General features: G+C 30.9%; 1 protein-coding gene across 4 annotated transcripts in view; it reads right to left on the reverse strand.

The window, feature by feature from the left end:
• The window catches only part of LOC124365862 (WAS/WASL-interacting protein family member 2-like), a 67529-nt gene that overhangs the window by 23079 nt on the left and 21510 nt on the right, over nucleotides 1-22940 (reverse strand). For 3 of the 4 annotated variants that reach the window (XM_046821951.1, XM_046821950.1, XM_046821948.1), the window contains exons 4-6: nucleotides 9861-9913; nucleotides 6758-6853; nucleotides 3247-4167 (exon numbers count right to left, since the gene is read on the reverse strand). In XM_046821951.1, the coding sequence (XP_046677907.1) occupies nucleotides 3247-4167; nucleotides 6758-6853; nucleotides 9861-9913 (1070 nt within the window). The remainder of the gene's footprint in view (nucleotides 1-3246; nucleotides 4168-6757; nucleotides 6854-9860; nucleotides 9914-22940) is intronic. The other variant, XM_046821952.1, reaches the window with a different exon arrangement.

The following is a 22940-nucleotide window of genomic DNA, read 5'->3' on the forward strand; positions in this document are numbered from 1 at the left end:
CAACAAATATCAAACACCGTTCTAAATACAGACTCGGGTGTGCCCCCGTGAACTCAGAAATCAGTTTTGTTTCAAAATTTCAAAATTATAAGTTTGACCGAATTAAGTTTCAATTGATTTTAATTCGTTTTCAAAATTTTATACTTCAGAATCTTCTTCATCTGAAGTTAAACCTTTAATTATTAAATCTGTTTCGGGGAATTATTGACGCCATTACAGGTTATCATTTTATAAGGTTGAAAGGGATAAACCCTTTGCCAATTGTTTTAATTACATTTAGAATTCAAAACCAAAACATCAACCCTCTCCGAGTATTGATGTCGGCGCACGTTACGTTTCGTGTGTGTCCGAATCTACGTTACGGCGTGGCATGCATGTTCTAAATTGATTGAGCCTGCGTCAATAAATTACAACCATTCCGTCTTTCAGGATGGAGGTGTGCTTCTGTTGTTTCGACTTTGTTTAGTCTCTTCAGTCGTAGATAGGTCCGAAGACCACTACAAGACAACATTATAGTGAAAAGAAAGTGATGTCATGTCATTGATGATAATCACAATTCACTGGGCGGTACGAGCGTTCGACTCGCTTTTACATACTCCTTCTTTCTGGAGTGCCCTTTTTCAAAATTTAATGAGACTGAACTTAAACCTCAAATGTATATAAATTTAGACTTGATTTTCTGATAAGTAGCTGAGAAGTTGCAGATTCCAGCAACTCTGCTACACAAGGTAACAGATTACAGTTACCTAGGGAGGTGGAGAGCAAGGCACAATATCCTTGTTTAGTATGTTTAAACTGGCCCCAATTGTGCAAAATAAGTATATTTAAGACAGCTTGATTCTAAATTATAATATCACTATAGCCAATCTTACAGACCAATCTTATAGCCAATTTTTACAAACTGATCTTTTAATGAGTATTTAATCTTCTTTCTTTGGCGAAATTCTTAATGCAAAATGATTATGTTATAATATTAATAACAAAATGGAGATAAAACACAAACCCAGTACTGAAATACAAATTCTATTGATGTAACATTCAGAACACAATTAATTGCGTCAACCAGACAACAGCGTAGGTCTGACAAATATTCTTAAGCCTAATTACATATTTGAGTTGTATACTTATTACATACACCATGGTAGAAAACATAGCACTGACACAATCCATTGTTATTTGTATATTTTTTAAAGTTTTCAAATTTAAATTTACTAGTCATAAAAGCAAAATTGCACTCTACTCTCCCAAGACTTACTAACACAGACTATTAATATTTTTAGACTATCACTAAACAGTATAAAAATATTAGTTTCTCATTTTATATAAATTTACCTAAATCCATAAAAATGTTACAATATTAAAATTATATTTAATTTAAAAACTTGATTAGTCCTGTTCTTATTACAATTAATAGCACTGGAATACAATTGCTTACAACTAACCTACAGTAAATAAAGTTATATTATTATAATTATTTAAAAATAAAGTTAAATCATAATTATTTACATATAACTAAAACTCATGAAAGGACTAAGAAAGAGAAAAAAAACATTTTCTATAAGAAAACTTTTTAAAATCATCTGAATATCTAAATGTTGTTTGTATTTTTATGTAATGTAAATTAAATGTTAAAATGGCTTTTTTTGGAACATTCACTCCAAAATTAAACCAAATTTTGAACATATGGTATTTGTTACGTAATGAGCTGTTATGTAATCATTTCTATGATTTTATTCTTTGATTCTTCTCCTTTGATTTTTTGTTACTTTTTGCGACTTCGGCTGTAATGTCGAGCTAAGAATGCTGACGCATCGCAGGTGTCAACACCAATGTTAAGGAAGTCAATTTAAAAGTTTTACTAAATAATTAAGTTTTGTAAGCAAATTTCCAAAGAACATTGGAAGCATTATACCCCCTCCCCCCTAGAGATAATTTTGGTTCATAACTACTCTATTTTGGCAGTCATAATTTTATATTTAACATCTAAATATGGTGCTTGTTAAGTTTTATTTGTCACAATGAAACTTAAATGTAAACTTTGCAATCTCGAGTATTTATAACTAAGACCTCAGAAATCTCCAACTCCATGTGTTTTGTCTATTTGGTACACAGTATTACTTCTATTACATGGTGAGACCTAGAATATAACGGTTAAGGGAAACAGCTAAAAAGTAAACCTGGCATTTTTTTCAAAGGTAGATTTCACTATTCTTTAGTGACGAAAATAAGTTAAAACCCGTTTATAATAAAAGTAAAAACTGTACGTGCCAAAATTACTTACAGAAAATTATAACTTACGAAAATGTTGACCTTAAGTTCAAAGTAGTCTGAAATTTTCTTCTGCATCTTTGAAGGTCATGGTTTCGCAAAAGTAATACATGCACCCCTTCACTGCATTGTATATATTTTGCTCTCATAACATTAATGATTAACAAGAAACAGGTGTTGTTTCAACTTAGATCTTCTAACTTTTTAATCATTTAGCTGTGAGAGATAATGTAAAAGCTTTGGACAAATGCATAAATATTCCTATACTGTTCTTTTTTGTTTAACTATAGTATAAAACTATAAAATAATTTTGGTAAACTATTGATAGTTGAATGGTACATTTATTTCTAGGAAAACCACATTTTCACATAAAAATATAACTCTTTTCAATTTAAGTTCACATATATTCCAAAGAAAACATGTCATTTTAAAAATGTGAATTTGATGAAATTCTGCAACTACATAACATAATAACTTCAGCATTAATGATATATTTATTACAAATTTCAAGTTTTAAATGTCTAACTCTGGTTTGGTTTAGTTTGAGACAAAATAGATTGATTTTGAAAACAAAATCAACCTAATATCAAGGAATTCTTTGGCACACAAAAGAGGACATATTACATGTAACAAAAACAATTTGCAAAATTAATTCATAAGCACATCAATTACAATACAGGGAGTCTTTTAAAAGCTTTCCCAAGTAGCATAGCACATAATAAGCCCAGTACTTTTTTGTCTATCCACTCTTATAAACAAAAAAATATTCAGTACAATAATAACATATCTCTTAATTAACTAATTCACAAATTTTTAAGAATACACAATTTTTCTTATGCTAAAAGCAATTCCAATATGCACACCCTAAAAAATAATTTATAACAGAAGAGAGCAAAGCCAAGGACTGAAGACTTAACAAATTGTACAAAGCAAGCTGCAAGACCCATGAGACAGCAGCAACTGAAAATAATATTTTACCGTGGAAGATGTCTCTGATAACTGTGGGCGCTGGATTTTAAACTCTATTTGTGGAAGAGTCATCGGTGTAGGTGTAGGTTTAGGTCTAGGGCTGGTAGGAAGTGGTGGAAGGTAACCTGGACTTTTCATTGATGAATCTCTGTAACGATTGTACTCGTTCCTACCAGGGGTCTGTGGGGGCTCGTACATCGACGGTTTACTTGTGTCAGTGGGGGATATTGCCACAATAGGTCGTCTTGAAGACACTTTCTCTGACCTTGTTGTATCGGTTCCTTTGGCCAAAGGGGAAATCCGAACTGGCAGTGTGCCAAAGGAATTGAACTGTTTCGATGGAAATTGTTGTGGAAATTTGAAAACCGATGGAGACTGTGGTGTTGTTTGAGTGTATGCCGATACCAATGGGGGTGGAGTTCGAGCGTTGGGAAAATTGTTTATGCTGAGAGGGGGAAATCTGAAAACAGTTGTGTTCGCCTCATTAGGTTTGGGAACTGGAGAAGTAGAGCTTGGTGTGTAACTACTGACAGGTCTTGGTGTGGTAGTCTGAGGCGACTTTCTGGCAGGTAATGGTGGGGGTGTGAATGAAGGTTTCTGTTTGGGGAGATTACCAACAGACCCAAACTGGACCGGGTCATACAAGTTAGGTGATTTTTGAGCCAGAGAGCTCAATTGGGGTCTAGGCGATAGAAGGGTCAGTGGAGGTCTTACAGAAATAGGGTTCAATTGAGGTCTAGGAGAAAGTGGTTTCAATTGAGGTCTGGGAGAAAGTGGTATCACTTGTGGTCTAGGAGAAAGAGGAGTCACTGCAGAGGAGTTTACAAGGGGTCTAGGCAGTGCTGGGTAGTCAACAAGACTATCTGATGAAAAAGACTTCTTGCGATCAGTTTGCTTTAATTTTGCCCTCATTTCTAGAATAGAGCCATCCTATAAAACAAAAAAATCAAAATGACAACACTAGTATAAAATAAAAAGATATGTAGGATATATTGTAACAATGAGTCCCTAATATTGTACGTCTTAAGTGTGTATTACTTTTACAGTTTTCTAGTAACGTACTGCAAGAGAGCCTTCAATGTTCACCTGACCAGAAAAGTAGATTGAAGCAGAACATTTGGTACTGGCTTCTATTGTTGGAATAAACAGAAATACCCCCTAATTCTTAATTAATAACAATATGAAAAAATTACCATCTACACAAAACAAAGCTAGTTTAAAAAGTTCTTGTCTGTGTGTTTCTCTATGACCCCATAGATCTGTCTGCACATTATCTACAGAACGGTATATCAGTTTGTTCTTGAGATATCATATGGACAGATAAACAGACAGAAATTAAATTGTTCAAGCCTCTCGAGTAATAAGACTGCTAATGCTCACCCATCCAGTGAAAATTCAAATAAATTATAATTTAAATGAATAAAAAATAATGTTATTACTAACAATATAAACAAAACAATAAAAAAACTGCTGAATTTAAGTATGTAGTCTGTAACTTATCTTTCAAGGCCTTAAGAAATTGATATTTAAATATAGTCATAGCATACCGAGTGACTCTTGTACACTCAAATGAGAACATGCAACTTGTAGGTTACATAAGAGCTTAATTCAAATCTTTTTATATTTAGAATTCAAAACCGCTGTAGAAGAGCTTTTTGTGTCAATTTAGTACATTGTCAGGTACTGAATTATAATAAGTATGGCTTTAAGACCATCCATTCTACACAATAAATGAATTTTTAAACAGAACTTTCTAACCTGCTGTAACAAAATAAAATCTGACGATTGTACTGTTCTCTAAGAATATGTTCAATAAAGAATATTCTATAACACAAAATTTAATGTAAATAGCTCTACTTGCCATTTAATTATATTAAATTATCAAACCAAATTTTCTGATACATGCCAAAAATGAATTACCTTTGATTGGAAAAGTGTATATTCTAACACCAAGGACAGTAAATCACGTAACACTTGCAAAATATTACTTAGAAGAAAATAAAGATTTTATAATAATCACTCTTAATAATTAACATACTAAGCAACAGAATATTAGTGCATCAAACTAGTTCATAATAGTTGACTATAGATTTATATGATGAACAAAAATAATATTTCACATAATGCAACAATTCTATAAACTCCTGGTCTAAAACACAAAACTCACGATAATATTGCATTTCCTAACACATTTAACGGCTGCTGAAGTTAGTGTTGTAGCACCAATCCCAGGTCAAATCGTTAAGGCCACAGCAACCCCAACACAGTCGAATATAGGTGATATCTCTAATTTTATCTTTTAACATTTTCAACTACGTTATAAACAACTCATTTTACCTCTCCTGTCATTGAACAGTAATTAAAGACTTACTTTGTAAAATGTGTTCCTATAAATACATATAACTGATTATTATCAGTAGTAATTATAATATAAATAGTACAGATCTTATAATAATATAAGGTGGTACCCAAAAGAAACTAGAATAGTACTGTACTGTTGGAGGTGGAGTTTGCATAGTATTATTTCTCACACTTGGCATGTATAGTACAGCTCATTGGCAGTTTACTGCCGCCCATGCTGTTGTTCTGTTCATCTGTAGTAATTATTTTTACTTGTGCTGTTTAGTTCTCACTTAATTTACAGAAACTCTAAGTGCAGCTGCGAAATTTCACCTCTTGCATGCCAAAACCCTGCTATTAAAACCTCCTTGCAAAAATTACACTTTGAGTAAGAGCGATTTTCATGTTTTAAAATGTCAACACGAAAATTAATAAAATACCTCGATGTGGACACCCAAACAGATGAAATTTGTTGAGATAATTAATTTGAGAAATTATACTCACAGACAGTCAAAATGTATTGTCAGTGAATAACTAGTCCGTAATAAAGCCTCCATTTGTGCCACATAGGGGACTGATGACATCGCACCTGCATACACAGCCATGTCCATTAGCCAAAGAATGGTATCAACTTATTGCCTCACACACCTTAACTCACCTGACCTAGCTGTGTATTTTTTAAATTGTCACATATGAAGATGGATATGAAAAGAGCCAGATTTTACAACATTGATGTTGATGAGGAATAAGTTTGTTTTGTAAAAACAATTGAATATGTAGTAAAAAAGACAATTTTAGCTTTTAATACACACTTACTAAGTTATTACGTTACATCACCAGATTGTTTCTTTTCCATTATTCTATTGTTTTTTTTTTAATATTTAGTTCAAAACAAAAATATAGTATATTTACACAACAATTGCCACCACTAGGTTTAGGTAACTACTTATTAGTTTTTGAATTCATAAACAGGAACAAAACAAAGGTGACTACAACTAGTATTGAAGACACTAGGCTGCAATTAATTTGTTATGCGTTAGAGAGGGTTAACAAAGCCCTAACTCCGCCTAAAAAAATAAAGATATATTTCTTTTTTCATTTGCAGTTAAGAAGTCAAAGAAATGATAATAATGACGTTCTTAGCTTCTGACTGACTTGAATCACCTGTAGGTAAACTGACCTGAGGCATCGTTGGTTTCTGGTTGGAAGGAGGAGGTTTGGGTGGAGGACCTCTATTCTTGATGTCAACATTGAACTGCCTTCTCGTTGGCTCTTGCTGGAATTATAAAATATTTGTTAATATTACTTAGCAGTTTCAATAATCAATGTTAACATGTTTTATCATTCAAATAAATATCACAAGTTATAGCCTACTTTCCTCCTACATAATAAAAAATATCATCTCATTATGTTTATTTTGTTTTAAGTTGCGATTTAATTAGCTGAACACTACATAAACACGAAAAATGTGCTTGGCATTGAGAGCACAACCCCCTTCAAAGTGCTTGGCACTCTAAGGACTAAGGAAAATCTAATGATATGTAGTCTATATACTCTCAAGAACAAATTTCATGTGTTTCAATATTTAAACATAAATGCCATTAATTATGAAAACTGTTGTGTCTATGTTTGGCTGTTGCAAAATAGCATCAAAGAAGCTCCTGAACAGCTCTTCATATTGTTTGGAGGTATCACATTATACATATACAAAATCTAGCTTCAAAATACCTTTCTGGTCCATTAAAAAGGTGTTAAATTATTCTGTAAAAATGATGAATTTTATTGACAGCGCAACAAAATAAAGACTGTTTAAATTGTTATGTAAAGATATGGTCAGTCTACATCTAGGATTGCTTTTATATAGCGAGTTATTCCAACTTTCTTGTTAGTAATTGGCTTCAACATCTGTGATACCTGAATTATTTTTTTCAGAAATAAATGTAATTTAAAACAATGACAGCAATAAAGCATTAAGGTATTTGTTGCCCTTTACAAGCACAGTACTTGGTGAGAGAGCATTTTCTTCATATGCGCTTATAACTTATTAACCTTCTCTGCATTTCCTTAGTCAATAAATAACTATCCACCAATAGAAATAGAAAGGTGGGTGCAGTTTTTCTGTTGCAGTACTGTGAAGAAAGAGTAGTGGCTCTCTTCCGTGGCTGTGACAGCAATGCGCACCATACCTAATGGGTGAACACAAACATTAGAGATGAGGGGATTCTTCAGTGTATATTTACTCATGACCTCGACCTGGCAAATAAAGGGTCAGAACTTCGCTCAAGACGCCCTTAACTTTATAAGCAACTGGTCTCATGGTGAAGGCCTGAGGATTAAACCGTAAAGAACAAGTATAATAACCTACACCAGAAAAAGGAATTTCCAACTAGCTCAACCTGTTCTGGAAGGTACTAGAATAAAATATTTTGATGTACTTAAGTATCTAGGAGTAGTTCTAGACAAATGGCTCACATGGAATAGTATCAAAAATACTATATCCAAAGCAACAAAGGCTCTTGGTGCCTGCAAAAGACTCTTTGAATATAAATGAGGACAAAAAATGATACATGGATCTATGAAGTCATAATAAAATCAATGGTCACATTGAAGCTCTTGTGTGGTGACCGAAAGTAGAACAAAATACAACAACCAAGAGGCTACAGAGTCTTCAAACGCTAGCTTGCGTACGGTAAACACTACTGGGGCAATGAGCTCCTGTAACTCTGGCACTGGAAGTGGTACTGGGATACACTCCTCTGGAGTGAAGAAGATAGACAGCCGCACTAAGTGCAGTGAAGCTTCCGAGTAAAAAGGCGATTAAGCAACCAACAATATTTATCTCTCCTTATGTAGAAGGAGGTCAGTACTCCTTGAACAAAGTAAGTATATATGACTAGTATTAAGGATGCTGACAGGACATGGCCCTCTTTAGGAAACATCTGATGTAGTGGCTCTAAGCCAGACTGATAAATCCAGACTCTGCTGAGAAGCAAAAGAATCAACTGAACATATATGGCTAATCAGGAAAAAATCCTAATGATATATCAGGGGCTCTAAAATATAATAGGCTTCTGTAAAAGCCTCAGATTCTAAGGGGAAAAATATTAAGTAAAGGAGGTGCAAAGGTTCTTTAAGGACTATGTGCAGACTCTTGTCTCTTTCTCTGAAAAAAGACTTCTGTAATCACTGATAACCACAGAGGTTATACAGATAATAAAATAGAAAGTTTTAGTAAACATATACTTCAACTGTAAATGTCAACAAATATTATGTATTAAGTGATTGATCATTAGTATCATACAGACAGATATCAAAGCCAAAGTTACTACCTAATTTTTTATACAAATTTAAAGGCTGTTATAAAACAATCTTAGTTTTGTTTTGACTGAAGTACATGTTTTAGACTAAATGAACTAAGACACCAGAAATACCTTAAACTAGGATAAACTATAATGGTCGTAGGTATAGACTTTTTGATCAAAATAAGCTTCTCAGACCTGCTTACATGTATATATTTGTGATCGGGGCATCAACGCAACATCAACTTCCATTTCAAAATGAGCTCCATTGTTCATTACATCAAGAGTATTTTAACTGAAAAGTTAAGAACTTCTACTTTAGAACTGAAATAATTAACAGGAAATATTGGAGAGAAATTTGAGTTATTTCACGGTACTTGCTCAAAGATCCCAAAATACTGCTCATTAAATAAATCTAAAATGGATCAAAGATTGCAATAGAGTGTTCAAAATATCAACTAAAAGGAATATGCCCACGTTATACTTGTTTTCAGCAGGAAATTGTGTGCAAAGCATTGGGTAACTGCTAGTATTTTCAATATAAAAGGAACAAGTTTTTCATCATGTATGTCCGTTGTTTAATAGGTATGGCAATTTATATTGAGTTTTGTGTAGTAAAATAAAAATCATACATTTCATATAACATTTTGAGTTTTTTTTTTGTACTTCTTAACATCAAATATATATTGCGATTTATAAAAACCTCTGTAAGTAAATGATTGGTGTGGAGAAGGTTGGCGATAAGGTGGTACTTGTTAGGGAAAAGCCTACTCAGAGGGTACGGGATATAAAAAAGATTGAGAACCACTGTTCTAGGCAATGAAATATGTCAGTATGGACTACAAGGTTAAATTAGAACCAGAAGACAAACGACATCTCAAATCAATTACAAGGATTATTCCAGCAACATTTTAAACTTCTTTTAAAAGTTAAACAACTATCAATAACATTTAAACTTAAGTTCAAAATATAAATTACCCTTACCCCAGGTGCAGTGGCAGAAGGCAGTGAAGTCAGTGATTGTGAATTGTTTTGCCCTGCAAACAAAAAATACATAATTATTCAATTTCTATCTTAAAGAGTTGACTAGTGGAACTATTCTAGATTATCTGACACATATAATAGAGATTTTACTAAAACATTGTTTCAATAGATCGCAGAATGTTGTTTTGTTATGACAATCAATTTCTCAGACTTTATATATTCTGCAGATGTAGGCAAGTATTTATTCTTCTGGTAATCCTGATCACAGTGCACAGGGGCATTTGTCTAATCCAGCCAGCCAAACAATGAGGCCCCTTCAGTATCCAGAGTCCTCATACTTACGTCCCGAAGCATCGTTGAAAGTCCCAAAATATAATAGTTGATAGTTTGTGAGGCCTCTTATTTGCATATGATTGTCGCTCGTTCATTAATGTTAACTTTTTGATTATATTTTATAATCTTCGTTACTACTATTGCAAATGTGATAATGAAACTATGTATGTATGTATTAAATTAATTCATGCTATTTACAATGTTTTAATTTAAATAGACCTAAAAATGTATACTTATAACACAACTGGTATTTATACCAACTTTACTTCAAAATATGACAACACTAGAGATATTTAAAAGTGTCTCTGAACTTTTTCCGATGACCTTAACAATTTATTTATTTAGTTTGAAATGTCTTATTTATTATTAAGAATTTACATATTTAGTTCCCACTTTAACCCTTCTTGACTGCCCTTAGTATTTTCCTTAAAAGCCAAGCCATTTTTTCCCAGTTTTGCAAGTTTTCTTTCTAAAATTTGTAAAAAATAGTTTTTTTAGTGCAAACCTAACTATATTTGGTATCATTTTGTTCACAATGAACAGTATAATACAATGATGGGTACTGTACTTACCCTTCATTTGCATTTGTTATGGTAAGTGGGGAAATTTTTTTCACATAAAAAGGGGGAGGGATGTGCCTGAAAAATATAGTCAAGTGTATAAATTTCAAATTCCAAGACAGCCTAATTTAGTCTAGTTTCAGACAATGTGTAGTTTTGTATGAGTCTTTAGGTGAATAAATTAGTTTTAGCATAAAAACTTAAAGTAGTACAAGAAGCATGGTTTTGAGATCAAAATCATATAAATATTTAAATGTTTATAAATTTTTACAAACTATAAATATAATTATAATTGGTATCATTTTATTTACAATAAACGATAGAACACTATAATATTAAACATTGTGAGAAAACCTAAGGTTTATACTTCTTATGATTAGTAGAAACCAAAACTATTATAGTAAGCTTCTTAAAAAAAGGGATAATTAATTACCAGATAAAAACAGTTATTTCAATAATGTTTTGGGGTTTTGTCAAATGTTATAATAACCTAAATGTCATAAATTTTGGATAGTATTGCATTATATATGTTTTTGTAAAACAAAAAAGTGGATGAAACTTTTTTTTCTGCAAAGACGAAAATAGCAATGTCATTCTAAAATTACACAGCTGTCATTGAACAATAACAATTTTTCATATATGAAAGTAATTAACATAATTCTTTTAAATGTCATAGAAGTTTTCAGGGTAGGTTTATTGAATAGTTATCACCTAATGGGTTACATAGCTCTATCATCTACCTAGCTTAAAATTACACTTAAATTTTATAACCAATCTTTGTTGCTTGAAATCACAGCACCAGAATATAATGCCATATCAATACGTGTAATTTAATACCACATTAATATTGCTTAAAAAATACATCATTTTAATTTTCTGACTAAATTAATGTCTACATAAAATTGTTTAAAAGACCGGAAATTTTGTTACCGATAATGGGAAATGATGTCATGTTTTTAGGCACAGAAACATCCCTTCATAAAATCAGACACGTTAGGGGGGTTTTCAGAATATTTATTATTGACGTGACAACGTCTTAAATTAGGTTGCGGCTCGGAGTCACTCATGAAAAAGTGTAACGCCCGGTAACGTTACGATGCCCGTCCAGTGGGTCCGCCGCACGGGATCCGCACGGGATAAAGCAGATAACTGTGGGTCCGCCGCACGGGATAAAGCAGATAACTATGTTTATTCGTGAAAATGTGGAGTGCTTAGATTCGTCATTTACAACAACTACAACAATAAAGGTAAATAATTGTACACTGATATTTCATTATCGTAAACTATGATTGATTGATTAATTGTTAGATTGACACAAAAGTTGAGAAACTGAGTTTATAGGTTATGTCATACTATTGACAAATGTTGATAGTGTTAAGTAAATTATTAGTTTAAATCACTCTGCAATCAATCGTAATTCAGTCGATTGAGAAGAAACAGCGCGTATTGCTAGTCAAACATTTAAAATAACAAATTATAACCTCTAACCTGTCATAACAGTGCGACCAAACAAACGAACTAAACCGACCAATTACCACGCGCGGAGTTAGAATTTAACTGTGTTTAGCAAGAATTTCAAATTCCAATTTTAGTAAATGTTTTATTCAACTTTACCATTTACAATAACAAATTTTAATTAATTTCAAATTATGTACAATGTTTTAGTAAACAAAATATATTTCTATAGTTAAAATTTGTGCAATTCTTATTTTCATTCAATTCCTTGTTCCTATTGTGCAATCTAATAATATTCATATCAATAAATATTCTACCGAGAAAAAGACGTTGTCACGTAAAATCTTCGCCCGTAAAACCGACTTTACAGGCAACCATAATTTTTTTTTTCTAACAGAAACAAAATATGCTCTAATTATTATACTAACCTGCTCAAAAATACTAGTTCATTAAAACTTAAATTAAAAACATTTTTCCAGGTTGATTAGTTAAATGCCTCACTACAGTGTGGGAACTCTAGAGCCACTAATTTGTATTCTGTAAATATGTTTGTAATGTAGAAAGTTCAAAATGAAATTATCCGAGCATCTAGATATAATAATGAGTCAAGGTAATATCAGGTGGCAGATGATGATGGAGATAAGTAGGCCATTAGATGATGACGAGTCTATAGACCTACGCAACTGATGACGGATTATAGTGGGCTGGGTTGATAATCAGTCTAGGAAGATCTTTGATGAGTTTAAACTATTGATTTAACAACAACAAAAATGTAAAAGTTTCGTGCATAGTGGAATGTTTTTGATCTTTTGCATAAAATACTTTTGTTTAACACTTTATATATTTTGAAAACCCACTAATAAAAAATATTTCTATGGCTTTATTTTTTAATATTTTTTTTTACTTATAGTTTTTTTCAATTATAATGAAAAACAAAAACCTAAATTTTAATAAAAAAAAATTAATCCAGCTGCATATAAATGTTCCTTGTTTCGTACTGAAAAATAAAATATATATAATAGTGTATATTTTACTTCATTAATACACATGCTACATAGTATTAGAAAACATGTGTACAACTATCAAAATAGTACCTGCCATTATATGAATTTCAACTGCCAGATCCAGGGTTAAAAACAAGTTCAGTTATTGTTGAGTTGTTTGAATTACTATTTCCCATTACAAAACAATGGCTACGAAATTTTTGTGGCACCTAATAAGGAAAACCCGTAGACCTATATTTCCTCTCGGACACCACTTCTTTGGTGATATGACAAATACCACAGATTATAGGAAGATAAATCTTGAAATAGATATCTTAACCAAATACATTTGGCGGATGTTGTATTCTTCCTACTACAACTGCCAAAAGTTTACTCATCTATAAAGTTTACTTATCTTTGGACGCTTTTGAAAAAAAAGAGTCAGTTTCTATAGTTTTATGTGACCTTACTAAAGCGTTTGATAGCGTTCCATTTAATATTCTGCTAAATAAACTCAAATTTTATGGCATCGAGGATAACTCCTTAAAAATAATTCAATCTTATCTATTCAGTAGGAGTCAATTTGTTTCAATAAAAAATAAATGTTCAACTGTAAAGCCTGTCGAGAAAGGCGTGCCTCAAGGCTCAGTTCTCGGACCTTTCTTTTTTCTAGTATATATAAATGATCTACCTCAAAATTTAAATGTTCATTCCATTATTTATGCTGATGACACCACTTTAGTGGCCCGTCACAACGATCTTAATTACTTAAAACAGATTACTGAACTAGCAGAAGAGTAGGCTCTTTCCTGGTTTTCTTCTAATAAATTATCTTCTAATCCTGAAAAAACACAATACCTAACTTTAAGCCTTAAACAAGAAATTAATCTGGAATCTGTTAAGCTTCTGGGATTTTATATAGATTCTAAGTTACAATGGTCCCTGCATATCGAAACAGTTTGTAAAAAAATATCAAGAGTTAATTATCTACTATGGAAATTGAAAAACTTTGTAAGCTTAGAATATTTAAGAATGTCATATTTCGGTCTGTTTCAATCACATATACTATATGGTATACTAGCTTGGGGCCATTCTCCCCATATAAATAATATTCTTTTATTACAGAAAAAGGTAGTTCGTAATATTGCAGGAGTTGGTTCACTAGATCACTGTAAGCCACTTTTCATTGAACTTAAGATTCCCACAGTTGTCAATTTGTATATTTTTCAAGTACTATTAAATACACTAAATCAAACCTACAGAATTTTCCAATTAGGAATAATATTCATCATTATAACACTAGAGGGGGGAATAAACTCAATATACTTCCTCATAGACTGGCTAAAACTGGCACCTCTTTCAAGCTAAATTGTATTAATTTTTTCAATAGGCTGCCTGATGGTGCAAAGTCTGTTAGTTTTGGACCTTTTAAACATAAAATATACAATTGGCTTCTTCAAAACCCATTTTATAGTATAAATGAATTTTTAAATTGTAACATAGATGTTCAATTTTAACTAAATAACTTAATTTACTGTGCCTAAGATTGAATTTTATATTTTATTGTTACTATTATAATAATTTTTTTTTTTTTTTTTCTCTCTTTTTTATCTATAAACTATCAAAGGGATGTCTAGGTTAACTGTTTCGTAATAGTTATATTTATAATGATTCTCATTCTGTACTTTCTCGTTATTATTCTTGCAATATTTATATAACTACAAACTAGGTTGACTTTGCCTATTCAATGTAAATTGTCAATGGCAATAAAATTCTTGATTCTTGATTCTTGAAAGAGACTCAAAAGTAGCAGTCAAATAGCTACATCATAGTGGTTTATCAATCCACATACCATGATAATTTAAAACACTTAGAACTAATTAAATTATTTTTACTGTATAAACAGTAAGTAAACCCTGTGAGTATAGAAGCTAAGAGAAGATTTAAAGTTAAGACTAAAAGTTATGGCAAGACTAATTGTCTGACAGAATAGAAGTATAATTACTAAAAGGTATTTATATTTAAGTTTTAGTTTATATTGACTAGTATTACATATAGTTCAGTGACAGTTCTCCTACAACCAGAACAATGAAAATGATTTGATTTCTACATGATCATCTAAAGTGTTTTAATATTTTCCTTATAACAAAACGCTTGTTTTGAACAAATGAATGAACATATCGTGTAATTGTTCACATCACAATAGAAGTTTTTATAGAGTATATCATTAAACACAGAAACAAAAAAATGCTGAAACTTCTAATGAACACACAGAATGTTTACGAGCTCTCCTTAGTATACAAGGTATATCACACTATCTGGGCTAGTACCTATAATAGCAAAACTAGTTGAAACGGAATATTTGTTTTAACTGTAATCCTCACATTCTCGACTCTAAAGAACTCAAAAAAATTATTTCAAATATGTTACATGTCCATTATTAATGACACTTTTGGTGAGATGGGAATCAGTTTTCGTATTTTTGAAACTTATGTAGCTTACTGAGCAACAATAATTAAATGTGTTTTATTTATTATTTCCTTATATTATAATGTTAAACTTATTAAAAAATTTATACATTGATGGACCAAATTTGAAGTCTTTATAGAACAACTTAATTGTTTCAAAATAAAATGGATCTTTGGTAAATTTTACAATATTTTGAGGGGAGTATGGATAAATTTTGATTGGGCCAACACTTAAGCAATCATACAAGCATTTATTATTTTTGAAATGTTGCTCTTCTAAGTTGAAGTTAATAGTATTTTATAGTATTTTACAAGTAGGGTCCAACATAGGAATCACTTAGTAATCATAAATGTAATCACGAAAAATATATAACTAATTGATTCTGGAAATCTCTAGTGTGTAAATGGACTGCTGGTGAGATTGTAACTTTAATGAATTATATTTCTTAAACTATATGCTTATATAGTTATAGTTTACAGTATTACTGTCTTGTATTTTTTATGTTTGATTAGGGAACAGGATTTTTCCGGACATTTGCCATCGTTCAGTGAAACAAGAAAACAGTAACACTACGTTTCGAGATCTGCAATCTGATCTCTTCTTCAGGTAAAGAACTTTCTTGTTTCACTGAACGATGGCAAATGTCCGGAAAAATCCTGTTTCCTTCACAATCCTTCCATAGTCAAAAATAACCTTCAAACAAAGAATTTGATTAGGGGTTTTTTTTTTATTCAAACAAAATTACTTTTTCACAATAACTTAGTTTAATATCCTGTTTCACTGATTGTATCCTTAGTTGGTTGTTTAAAATTGTCATTTACCCATATAAGAGCAAATGTTAATACTGACAGTGTCATCTGATTTATAGCTGGTGCTATTGATTTATCTGTTTTGTGACAATAAACATTTGATTTATTTAACACATTTTATTTATTAAACAATTAAAATAATCATTTTGTACGCTAATAAACAAGGTTTAAGGAATGATATCACAATATCTTACAGAATGGAAAAAGGTTCACTAATTTAAATGAGACAATCGAATAATTAATTGAAGCCTGTAAGATACAACTGACAGATATGGGGAAATGAAGTGCCAGATTGTACTATCAGCGGTTCCTATGATCCAATATTGTCATCACAGTTAGCCAGGCCCATCACGCATTTATCACACTTTACACACTGTAATCTACAGCGATTGTGATTGTGAGGGGCCCTATATCACAACTAGACCTTCCCAATGTATATTGTGCTTGAAACAAATCTAGGTCATATTGATTTATATGTTTCATCAGTTTCATTTGCCCCTTAAATTTTAAATTAAAACTTTACTACATAATACAGCAGACATCATTGTATTCAAAAGAAGTCAATTTTAGCTTAAAAGTGGTCAAAATAACAATGGGACAGTAGTTTGAATTGTTAACTTTTTATACATAACACAAACCCATTTCACTGAAACTTCACAAACAATTTCAGCTGATAAACACCACATTCTTGTTTTAAATTGCTTCATTAGTTATTCAAATAAATGTTTTACGTAATTTCTACTTGTTTTAATTCTGCAATCAGATGTGAAAACAAAATTTATCTATTTAACAAAACACATAAGTAGCGCTAATAAAACAATTACACTTAAAATTGACAATATGAAAAGCAGTACGCAAGCTTTTATCAAAAATTAATAAAAGTACTTTTGTTACTTAAACATAGTTATATTTTATGCTACTTAAAAATTAAAACATGAAAAGTGTCATTTTTGGTCTTAGAAGATAGTGTACTTAAATTTTCAGGTCAATTGATATGCATAATATTTATAGCTGAAATCAGAAAGCAGAGAAACAAAGTGTGTCACACATGTATGTTATTTTCTGTAAAGTAGGCTTTTCTGGAAATATTTGTAAAAGATAAATTAGACATTTTATTTACATATTTCAATAGTTTGTTTACAAAATTTGTGTTTTAAATGTGAATAAGAAAATAAATATACATATAAATTGTCTAGAGTATATTTTGAATTCACTATAACAATCACAAATAAACCAATGATAATAATTTTTGAGAGTATGTAAAAACCTTTTGAAATTCAAATTTGGTTTAATAGGTCATTTGCTACATTTTCCCATGTGAGTTTTGTTTGTCTGTGTTTTAATATTTCTATTCATAACACTTGGGTAAAATATGAAAAACAAAATTAAAGTTTCTAAGGTATTGCCTTCATTCGTATCGCCATCTTTACCTGAATGAAACATTTCGGCCTCACTGACTATATATTATTTGTGCTATATCATATTACGCTTCCTAACATTTTCTGGAACAACCTAATCTTTTTATCTGATCATTCATTCCCTATATTCATGACGTAACTGCAACCCTGAACTATACAGTTTTGAAAACATTAATCCCCACATAAATTACATAATTCCTCCAAGTACATAATTCCTATACAGAGTTATAAAAAAAATATTGGAATTTCCTCAACTTTAGATATATGTATTGATAGGTTGTATCAACCACCATTTACAGCACGATAGTTCTTGTGGTACAGTCATGTCCTAGAAGTCAATTAGAGGATGGAAAATTAATCAGGGTATATTCTTTATTAGAAGAAGGGGCTCCGTCGTAACTGCCCAGAGGTACTGGGTGATGTGTTCAGGAGTGAAACATTTGGGTACTGTATTTTAATAATTAAGTAATTAGTTCATAATTTTACTATCACTTATTTAAAAATTATATGACTGGCAATTCACATTTAACATTCAATATATTGCCTGTAAAATTAAGCTAAATATATTGGAATTTAATATGTAATCATTAACATATTTATAATTTATTATGTTATGACAGAGCAGCAAGTAGATGATTCAAAATAATATTGCTAATTATTTGCTTCTTTCTAATTTAAGCTAAACAATTATCCCTTAGAGCAACCTTTAGATTGTTTATAATTATTACATTTATAATCTGTTTCTGTGTATATTGTAAATTGATGGAAACAAACTAATTCTATCATTCATTCAAAATCTTTGTTTTTTTTAAGAAAATTCTCAAATGCAACATTAAATTTAAATAATTAAATAGTGACTTATTTTTTATATAAATGTTAAGGTTTCTAGTTAGTATTCATTCAGTAGGGAAAACAGTTACGAATTCTTTTATTAAAAGGAACCAAAGATCTATAAGTTGGTTATATTATAGTAAAAATATTGCAATTAAATATTAGTAACAAAAATAGTAGTAAACAAAATATTTAGTATAGGAAAATATTTACATATTTAATTGATTTTCATCAAATTGCTTAAATTATAACAAATTCAATCCATTTGTCAAATTATACCTCAACTATTTAAACTTCAATTTGTATTTAGTTAAGATATTAGTTAAAAGACTCATATTAACTTATTCGAGTGTAATCATTTCACTTCCCAGGTTTGTATGGTATTCAAGGAGCAGCTTTATGATGAGTACCTCACTTTAGATATCAAACTTTTGATTATATTATTTGTCAAATTTATCAAAATTACTTCTAAGTAATCGCTTACAAGTTTCAGTGAAGTTGTGTGATTGCCACCATGACCACAACCAAAATATGTACATTAAATGAGTATGTGTAGGATACAGCGGATGAGTGTACTGTAAATTAGGTGGTCCTACATAAACTTTACTATTATGTCTATTTTGAACTCAACAGATGTGGAATTTTGCCGTTTAAAATGTTTAACGTAGAACAAAAACTATTAATTTTTAACGAATTATATGATTATACTACATATTTGTACCATTTTTAAGCTAGACTCACACTCTGTACAGCCAAGGATATCGTTGCTTTAGTCCTATTTTATAAACAAAGAATTAATAAACGTTTTATCAGTTAAGACAAATATACAGTATATAAAAAATATAAAAGTAAAATAAAGGATATCTTAAATTACCAGGTGACGTTAGAGCTAATAAGCTTTTCTAACACAACCTGGGGAAAAAGGCTTTAGGGTGACTTCCAGACCACCAACAATGGCCCAGCAGGTGGGCTGCTTGCAAGGACAGGATATATCAATGAACAAATTAATAAACTGATCATACTCGATTCTCACGCACAGGTAATGGTCCATATGAGGATCTTTTTAAACGTAAAGATTAATATTGTTGATGTATCTTTTTTTATGCTGGAATAAACAAATGTATGAATCTCAGATGTAGTTATATAAGGCACATTTAAGATTTTACAACACAGTAAACACAAACTAGTTCAGACAATATTACTGCAATATTGGAATGCACATTTTAAAGGTTTTTACATATTTTACTGCATTACATTGCATTTGCAAATAAATAGATATTAGATGTGGCCATCAACTCTTACATAGCACTGAATAAGGCATATCAATACTGTCATGAAAACGACTTAGTTGTAAACGCTGAAAAAAACCAAACAATTAGCTTTTGGGAGAAGACAGGAGGAAGTCCCAGAACTACCAGAAGTATCAATGGAAAGCCAGACCAAATTCCTAGGAATGACTATCGACAATGCACTATCCTGGAACAATCATGTTGACGCACTCTCCAAAAAATTGAACTTCCTGCTTGTACATTTTAAAAAGAGTAAACCTCGTCAGTGACGATGCCACAACAAAAACTGCCTACCATGCATTGTTCGAGTCTCACTTACGATATGGCCTTGCAGTTTGGGGAGGCACAACAGCAGGAAACCTTAATCGAATTCTACTTCTCCAGAAGAGAGCAATCAGGATTATGGCCGGCCTTGGCCCAAGCGTTATAAGTATTTCTTTATTTTTACAACTTGCTCAAATATTATTTTGATTTGCATTTCCCTCTGACTAAAATTACAAAAGGAAACCAAAATAAAAAGTGGGTGGATGATGAAATTGTTAATGAGCATGATAAGCTTATTGACATGCATCAGCAGTATAGGAAAGATAAGAGTAATATAAATCTAAAAGAAAATATGAAAGCACATAAGAAATATCTCAAAAAAACAATTTTATGTAAAAAGAAAAAACATTTTGATATAAAAATAAAAAAAGTCCACTAATGTTAACAAAACAATTTGGAATATCATTAATAGTGAAACAAAAAATAAAAAAGAAAAGCAGTCACCTAATAACATTGTACTTAAAAAGGATGATATTCTTATAGAGGATCCATACAAAGTTGCAAATATTTTTAATAACAATTTTGTTGAAATGGTTGATACTCATGTTATCCCTAATCTAAGTAAAAATGATGTTCAAACAGAGGATTCGATACAGCAAGTAACGGAATCCAGATTTATTTGTAATACAATTGATGATAAGACTCTACATACGATAATTGATTCAATAAAACCTAAGTGGTCAGCAGGGTATGATGACATACCCATGAAAATTGTTAAGGAAGCGAAAATTACCACTAATTAAAACCTCTTTTACATGTAATTAATGCATCACTCATAACTGGAATATATCCTTCTCAATTAAAGGTTTCAAAAGTAATACCAGTACATAAAAAAGGGGATTGTACTGATCCTCTTAACTACAGACCATTGTCCTATTCAACCGTCATTATCTAAAATAATTTGAAAAGTGTGTGCTGATTCAATTAGTTGACTATTTTGAAAACAATAAACTACTTGACATTGATCAACATGGATACAGGAAAAATAGATCCACATTAACAGCATTAAGAAATTATATTGAACACATTTTAGAGAACTTAGATGAGGGATACAACATTGTTGGCGCCTTCCTAGATTTGACCAAAGCATTTGACAGTGTTGATCAAAAAATATTACTAGAAAAATTAAAAAGCTATGGTATCATTGGTAAAGAACTTAGCTGGATTAAGTCGTACTTGGAAGGCCGTCAACAGATTTGTTAATGTTAAGTATTTAAAATAAAAAATAATCAGCATGATGTTAGGTCTCATACAAAAAATGTGACCTACTCTGTCCCACAGGGGTCAATATTAGGCCCTTTCCTGTTTTTGTGCTACTTGGGGGGTTTACCTAATTATCTGTATGATATAATTGATAATAGTAAAATTTGTTTGTATGCGGATGATATAAGCTTGTGCATTGCCGATATGGAATTAGGTTACAACTAAAAAGAAATGTAACGAATCAGTTTCATTGTTAAAAAGTTATTTAAATAACAGAAATCTTTTACTCAATGATAATAAAACTACTTTTATACAGTTTACTTGCAAAAAATGTTGAATCAAACAAAATTAATATGAAAAACCTGGATAAAGGAAACTAAATTTTTAGGGCTACATTTAGATAGTAACACTTAATTGGAACATTCATGTACAAAAAATATGTAACAAATTAGGTTCAGGAATTTTTGCACTAAGAAGGCTAGCACCTTTTTGTAATAAACAAACCTTGAAATCAGTGTAACTATGCCATGGTTCATTCACATATCGCATACGGGATTGAAGTGTATGGGGGAACAAGTGCTGTAAAACCTGAATAAAAATTTTACGTCTACAAAAGGAGGGCAATTAGGGTGATTCTAAAACTCAAAAAAGATGAGTCATGTAAGTTACATTTTAAAGAGCTCGAGTTTATGACTGGTATACAGCCTCTATAATATAGAACAGTATTATATGTAAAAAAATAATGAGACTAAATTACCACGACAACTACATGTTCATGATTATAATACTAGGAACAAAAATAACTTTGTAATAAAACAACATAATAAAGAAAAATTTAAGCAAAGCCCAACTTATATGGGAATCAAGTTTATGGGGAACCTGCCAGGTAGCATCAGGAATGAAAACAATAGTGTTAGATTCAGAAATAAATTAAAACAGTTTTTAATTGATTTGTCATGTTATAACTTTGAAAGAGTTTTTACTCCCAGAGCCTCTGTATTTTGATTTTGATTTCTGAAGTCTAGTGGAAATTAATTATAATTTGGTAATAAAATTAATTTAAATAATATTAAACCTATTTTTAACTATGTTAAGATTTTTAAAATAATTGACATTAAAAGGATTGTATGTATGTACAACTAATATAACATCACCTTAAATATTTTATTTATTAAGAATGACGCATTCATGTACATTTTATGTATGTCTTGAATAAAGATATTATTGATTGATTGATTGATTGAAGGGGGAGCTGCAGAAAGGTCTTCAAAACTACAAATGTGTTAACAATCATCTGCCTATACATAAAAGAAGTCATATTGTATGTAACGATCGAACAGCTTCAACGAGGCCTTGATATACACACACACAACACTCGTCATGCATCAAACTTTTCACCTCCCTCT

Source organism: Homalodisca vitripennis, chromosome 7 (assembly GCF_021130785.1).
Source record: "Homalodisca vitripennis isolate AUS2020 chromosome 7, UT_GWSS_2.1, whole genome shotgun sequence".
Classification (NCBI taxonomy): domain Eukaryota; kingdom Metazoa; phylum Arthropoda; class Insecta; order Hemiptera; family Cicadellidae; genus Homalodisca; species Homalodisca vitripennis.